General features: G+C 30.0%; 1 protein-coding gene across 4 annotated transcripts in view; it reads left to right on the top strand.

The window, feature by feature from the left end:
• Positions 1-7,669, top strand: part of LOC106678489 (glutamate receptor ionotropic, kainate 2) — a 43,812-nt gene that overhangs the window by 24,627 nt on the left and 11,516 nt on the right. For 2 of the 4 annotated variants that reach the window (XM_014417012.2, XM_014417011.3), the window contains exons 12-16: positions 2,308-2,445; positions 2,747-2,884; positions 4,147-4,345; positions 5,526-5,757; positions 6,134-6,243. In XM_014417012.2, the coding sequence (XP_014272498.1) occupies positions 2,308-2,445; positions 2,747-2,884; positions 4,147-4,345; positions 5,526-5,757; positions 6,134-6,243 (817 nt within the window). The remainder of the gene's footprint in view (positions 1-2,307; positions 2,446-2,746; positions 2,885-4,146; positions 4,346-5,525; positions 5,758-6,133; positions 6,244-7,669) is intronic. The other 2 variants (XM_014417014.3, XM_014417013.2) reach the window with 2 other exon arrangements.

The following is a 7,669-nucleotide window of genomic DNA, read 5'->3' as shown; positions in this document are numbered from 1 at the left end:
ACCATCTTCTCCTCATTTATCATCCACGGTCAACTATCTCTCATAATTATGAATATCTCTGTATGTATGTGGTCAGCCAAGTTCAAAGAAAAAACTTCATAGGAAACTGAAATTACATATTCAAGGTGGGTATATGTCTGAAACAAGATGAAAACTTTTTCTATAAAATCAACCGACCAGAAGTGGCACTTTAGATAATCAATTTTTCATATGTTTCCAAATCTGCTTTAACAATTTTTATTAAATTCGGCATGTAAATGTACAATTAAATGAAATTGAATATCAACTAGATCATTCCTTCATTAAAACTGTCTTTAAAGTACCTGTACTTTTGTTTATTTGAAGAAAATAAACAGTTCTCTATGTTAGCAACCATTAACAATAGATAAATACAAAATATAAAGGAATTTTATGAATAACTAGAGAAGAAATAATAAAAAATAAAAACATCCAATTCGAACGAGAAAAGCCGAGACCACCCAATCTTTCTCGATTGCATTTATGGCTTTGTAATCTTTATATTGTAATAAAAGATTTCCTAAAAAAAGGAATTTTTTAATAGTTTTAACTTAATTCTCATATCTAAAGTATAGATTTTGAAGATGACAATGTCAAATAAAAAGATTAAATATTAAATAAATATGAGAATTTTTTATTTTATTATATATAATATTATAGACTCTTAATCTCTGGATGGGTTTCTAGGCAATCAGAACACTTATTTTTAATAACACTTAACGAAACAAAGCATTGGTTCTCTTACAGTTTTTTACTCACTTCTCATCCAACGAAGTATGCTATTTGGCGTTCCAAACAAAGAGTTCTTTATTCTTCTTGTGTGACTCCTCGATGCCTTCTTTTTTCAAAGATGTCTCCCTTGAGCGAGACAAAACATGATGAGAACTTCCTCATCCAGGAAACATCATTCCCCGCCCGTGCCTAAGCAACGAATGCTTTCCAAAAACAAAGTTTCCTTCCTTCCTGTTCTCTAGGTGTTAGTTCTCAACATCGATTGTAGCACTATGGTTTTGAGTTTTTTCTTATAATTTCCTTTATGAATAATTTTCTTTAATATTTATTCTTAAATATACTGTAATTTCAATTATGATGGCAAGTTAACATAAAGTTTTTAAAATATTTGAATTTGCTCAACATGGCCACGATTCAACGAACTTTTTGTAGGACTCATGCTGCCATCTTGGCTTTACACGATATCTTTTGTAACTGCATATTTTACTGAAGAAAATTGGTTAGCTTGCTTTTAGGTTTAATACTACAAATATAAACATATTGAAATGATAAATCACATAAAACCTACTAAAAATCATTTATATATAAAAAATAACTATCTACTCATAAAAGAGGATATTACTATATTTAAAATATATAGATGACTTTTTAATATAATTAATAATTATTAGGTAGGATAGAAAAATATCTTTTAACAATGAAAAAAATTATGGATACTTATGTGAACAAAATATCTTCTCTTGACTTTTGTTGTATTATAACTCTAAAAAAATCGAGAAAATGATTTTTATAATCCTTAATATAAAAAAATCTTTAACGCAATCTAAAAAATCTGTTGCATCACAACAGATTTATCACGGGTTAAGTGAAGATATTTTGTTAGATTGCGTTTAAATTATATAGTCACATATACAGTGGATATATATAGTTGAATATATAGATTACAAAGCCATAATGCAATCGGGAAAGATCGGGTGGCCTCGGCTTTCCCAGTTTGAATCGGATGTTTCTATTTTTATGATTTTTATAATCCTTAATAAAAAATAAGTAAATAAAACCTTTAATACTATATAACAAAATATTTTCACTTAATCTGTGTTGTATCTTAGCTCTGAAAAAAATCAAGAATATGATTTTTATAATCCAAAATAATAGAAAAAAACTAAAACCTTTAATGGAAGTTTTAAAGGCTTCAGTGCACATTAAATCTACACTTTCTGAGGTTTTGGTCACTGCTAAATTAATAAATCATTAAATAATAATAATAAACAAAACTATAAATGATAGGGTGGGCCAAATGATGGTCTCTTTTAACCAATCAACTGCTGATATTAATGAAAATAAATGTTCTGCCTCAGCTGGATTCAAACCTGAGCTCAGGATTTACTAGTTCAATGTCTTATATGTGGAGCTAGCTCGTTCCTTATTCTTTTATTTTCCGGCTGCTTATTAATAAGCTTTCCAAAATATTTTAACTTAATATTAATAAGTCAAATTTTTACATGCTTACACCTGGTCTTGTAGAAATTTAGCTGTAGAAAATAATATTTGTTGCAGATGCACTCCCGATGAATGGGATAACCCTCACCCGTGCAATCCAGATCCGACAGAACTCGAGTGCACCTTCTCTCTCCACAACTGCCTTTGGTTTTCTATCGGGTCTCTTATGGCCCAAGGCTGTGATCTTTTGCCAAAGTAAGGAAAAAAGCCAAAGGTGTCTTCCCTCCTTGCACCTCGTCGAGATCTGTACCTGTGATCCGTTATTAACATTCTCTAACATTTGATGGCTTATAAGAACTCACTGCTACAAAGTGTCGTTATATGTCTAACTAAATCTCAATAAAACTTGGTGTTATGCATTAATTTACTTTTTACTTTCATAATATCTAAAGTTATACCAGCATTAAATGAGAGGAAGCACAGAAAAGGAAAGCGCGCTGGCGTCGAATGAAGCATGCAATATTATTCAAAGAAACCCAAACTAACATTGTTACAGGATCTCTCCTATGGAATGGAAAAACCCTCACCCGTGCAACAAAGACCCAGAAGAGCTTGAAAACACTTTGGCTATATACAATGCTATCTGGCACAATATTGGATCGCTCATGCAACAAGGCTCTGATATTGCACCTCAGTAAGATATCATTGCTGTTTCCTAATAACGCAAAAAAAATTGTGATGGCTTTGTTTATACGAAATGAAATGTTTTTTTAACTAAATTTTTTGTAAGTTTTTTGACCATTAATCGCATGCTAATTTTTTGATTTCATTAATTTAAAACAATATTTATTTAGAATATTCAGTTGCATTTCTTACGAGTGTTGTAGAAATAAATAAATTGTGTGAAGTTGAATTGGTTAGAGGTTGCCTGTATGCAGGAGTACTAATTATAATGTGGTGGTCTGTCATTACATAATTATTTCCTGGGTAACTAAAACACATACAAATGGACATAGATAAATATCTCTGGCCTGGATTCAGCTACTTCTTCCCAACTTCTGCCTAATTTCCCAAAGAAAATTTTTGACATAGAAATAATAAGAAGTACCTATAAAAAAAAAATTCGAAAACTTGTAATTATTTTATCAGTCAGATGCTTTAAAACAATAATAGTAATTAGTAACTTTAATAATAATAATCAATAACTTTAATTAAAATTATTCATTTTAAAAATTTTAGCTGAGATGTTACTAGCCCAAGATCAGCTTTGCCAGCTGTCATAATCTGGGAAAGGAGGAGCAAGGAACAACCATGCTAAGGTTAGAATTGGCTGAAAATTATTCGATTAACGAATAAATTTTTAGTCACAAAAAACAATCATGACTAATGACTAAATTTTTTTGTTTTGAAATAAGTAAATTTTTAGTCCCTATTCAGTATAAAATTAATAAATTTTTAGTCTTCATTCATGATTGTTGTCCTAAATGATTGATCAAGTTGAGAAAATGAAAATGACCTGTAGGCAATTGGTCAATAAAAGGCGGAAGGTCAGTAATATAATAAATAGTAATATCTGAGTAATGGTCGTTTTCTATTTATTTTTTTTTCAACCCTGATTAAGACCTCGAAACCTCACCACAAATAAATAAGTTTTGTTTATTTCTGTATTGTATTTTTGATAACAAAACCCCCTGACCATCTCCTCGTAAAATTAATAATTGCAGTATGGATCCTTGTCACTTAGTAATTCTGTGTACAGGCAGGCTTAAAATTATAATAAAATGCTATTAAACAGATAATGTAGAATATAACTTCAGTAATGTGTAGGTAGATTTTTTTTCTTTCTAAATTGTGAGATTAATCATGTAATTAAAATGTCAACAGGAATCTGAGTCTTTGGCAAAAAAGAATATTAACAGCAATTGAATTTTTAACATTACGTTCTAAATATTCCAGAGCACTTTCTACGAGGGTCGTAGCTGGAATGTGGTGGTTCTTTGTTCTTATTATGATTTCTTCTTACACTGCCAACCTCGCAGCTTTTTTAACAATGGACAGAATGGAAGCCACAATCGAAAATGTCGAAGACCTTGCTAATCAGAATAAAATAAAATATGGATTATTAAAAAAAGGTTCATCAGCTAATTTTTTCAAGGTATTTTATCTTTGTAAGTCTTTAGTTAGTTTCATCTTTTATGTGCCTAGTAAGTATGGTAGTATCCATCAAAAAATAATTTCTCCACACTATTGATATTAATCTTTTATTCTTATATTTTTTATAATATTCATTTTGAATTGTTCAGTTTCCAATGTCTATGTTCTGTTCATGGTTAATACTTTTTATTAATACTTTTCACGCTGTTTTCCAATTTCAGGCTCTTTTTAAATATTGCTTGATTTAACTATCTTAAGTCTCTTTTTCCCATTTTAAGCAAATGCTTCAAAAGTGAGATGTAGGACCGTCGCTCTCTGGGGGTCTTAGTAGTGCAGGTCTGGTCGGGAAGGCTTGCCTTTTTTTTTGTGTGTTATAATCTCCTCTTGTGAGATTGTGAAATGTGTATCAACCAACCTACTCGCTATAATTGTCTGGAAAGTCAGATGAGTAAAGCAAGAGAATGAGTGAAGGTTTCACGCCATTTTCCAATTTCAGGCTCTTATTAAATATTGCTCGATTTAAAGTGATGCAGGACCGTTGCTCCCTGGGGGTTTTAGTATGGTGGTTCCAACCGGGAAGGATTGCCTTTTTTTTGTTAATATTTTTGGTTTTTATTTGACAAGAGACTTAAAATATCACTATAGTGTATTGGAAATCTTGCTTGATTTCTTCCTTATTCTTCATTCTCTTCGAACTCCCTCCGTTAGTGTTGGTGTGAATTTACTCACTCATATTGTATTTATTTTAACACGAAGAAAATTATCCAATGCTCAGCTCAGCTCTTCTATCATAGTTCTGGACTTGTTTCTCTTAAGTTCCAGGCAAAGCAGCAATATAAATTCCAAATGTTTGTTGAATTCCCAAAAATGTATTCAAGTTCTTTATAAGTTACATAAAACCTCTAGATGCTCACTTGTTTTAAAACTAAAAGGATATCTCACCGTCTTATTAACTTTTTTTCACCTTGTTTTTTCGTAATGACACTATTCTAGCCTATTTTCAAATTTTGATAAGGCCTGATTTTAGAGAAAAAATTATAAATAGTAAGCTTTTATTTGATCCCTGAAAAGTACTTTTTTAGCAGAATAAAACCTCAACCTATCTTCTGTTTTTCTTATGATAGATTTTCTAAACTATATGTTTTTTTATAATAAATAAAACTCTATTTTGAATATTTTAGAACAGCAATGTCAGTCTCTACCAAAAGATTTGGAGCCAGATGGAGTCTGCCCATCCTTCTGTTTTCACAAGTGACAATGATGAAGGAGTTGAAAGAGTGTTGCGTGGTAATAGAGCATACGCGTTCTTCATGGAATCAACGACTATTGAGTATCAAAAAGAAAAGCATTGCTCATTAATGCAAGTTGGTGGCCTTCTTGATTCAAAAGGTTATGGGATAGCCATGCCTTTCAGTAAGTCTCATTTCATTTTATAAATTTAAAATAATTGTTTTAATTAACTACCACAAGGAATACATACAATTATAATAAAGATAACTTCCAATAACAACCATAATTCTCTGCTTTCTATTGAAATAATGGTCCATTATATTGCTGATTTTTATCATCAATTCAAGAACTGAATATCCTATTGATATGTTAAATTTTATTTTTATCTTATAACTAATGCAGATGTTGACAACCTGTAACCAGTAAGACTTCTAAAATAAATACATATTTTAAAAATAGATTAGAAGTATATTTTTATAAGTAATACCCTTTTAAAACAACTATTATTATTCCTAATTTTTGCATCTGTTCATTTCTTATTCCTGTAAATTGTTAACAGATTCACCATACCGCATCGCCATCAGTGGCTCTGTTCTGAAAATGCAAGAATCTGGTAAACTTCAACAGCTAAAGGACAAGTGGTGGAAAAACCAAAAAGATAAATGCCCGGTATAGAATCTTTTTATAACTTATTTGATAGTAGTATTTATTTTATATATAATTTTTTTTCAATTTCTTGAGATTGGTATTCATTTATTAAATAAATCAAATGGTATCCTTGTTAAGCCTCAATACACTTTATTATATCAACAGTCAAATGTTTCAGCCAATTCGACCACCCTCAAGGACAATCTTAAAAATAAATTTTAATATTCAAAAATTATTTATAAAAAATAATAAGGATTTTATATAGTTTTAACTTAATTCTCATATCTTAGGTATAGCTTGGGTTCAAATGAGAAGCTTTAATATTAAATAAATATGAGAATTTTTATTTTATATAATATTATAGACTCTTAATCTCAGGACGGGTTTCTAGGCAATCAGAACATACATTCAGCTACTAATGACCCAGAATTAAATAATTTATTAGCTACCTTTAAAAATCTGCTTCAACTCTATTTTGTTCAACACTAACCAATTTATATAATTTTCTTTGATGATGGAAGGTTTTCTTTGTCTTCTTTCTCATTCACTGGCAATCCAAAACAAACAAGAGTCCCTTCTTCTTCTTGGGTGACTCTTCGATGTCTTCTTTTTTCAAGATGTCTACCACTGAGAGTCTAAGGGATCTCTCAGGATATCCTGTCTCAAGGCGATATCATCCATCTCCCGCCTAAGCAACAAATGATCCAAAAACCAAGCTCTCTTCCTTCCTTTTTTCTCAGTGTTAGTTCTCAACATCGATTGTAGCTCTACGATTTTGAGTTTTTTTCCTCTTGACTTATATTTTTCTTAATTGTATTGTAATTTCAATTATGATGGGAAGTTAAAATAAAGTTTTTAAAATATTTTAATCTTCTCGACATGGACGCAATTCAATGGATGTTTTGCAGGATACATGTCGCCATCTTGGCTTTGAACGATACCTTTTGTGACTGCATATTTTACTGAACAAAATTGGTTAGCTTGCTTTTAAGCTTAATACTACAAATAAACATATTGAAATGAAACATACCAAAAATCATTTATATATAAAAAATAACTATTTACTCATAAAAGAGAATATTACTTTTTATAACCTATTTGAAATAATATTAATAATTTATTGTAGAGACATTTTTTATATTGATGAAAGTATTGAAAGATTTAATTTGTAGCCATAGACAAAATATAAACGTTAAAATATATATGAGAATGGGAAAAAGGAGAATGTTGTGGAAAATTTAAACATTACACCAATATATTGTAATATGCTCCTTTTGTAGCAAATAGTATCTTTTGATGTATAAAGGGTTTTTAATATGTTTTCTTTTATGTATCATTTTGAGATTGTTCATTTGTTTTGTTTATCCAAAAAGCAAGCTAACCAAGTTTCATTGTTTATAATAACTTCGTGATTCCAAACAAAGCCAAGATGGCGGTACGTAGAATC

This window comes from Halyomorpha halys, unplaced genomic scaffold (assembly GCF_000696795.3).
Source record: "Halyomorpha halys isolate HHAL.00 unplaced genomic scaffold, Hhal_1.1 Scaffold145.1, whole genome shotgun sequence".
In the NCBI taxonomy this organism is placed as follows: Eukaryota; Metazoa; Arthropoda; class Insecta; order Hemiptera; family Pentatomidae; genus Halyomorpha; species Halyomorpha halys.
Note: the sequence above shows the minus strand (reverse complement) of the source record. Positions and strands in the feature narration are given on the sequence as shown.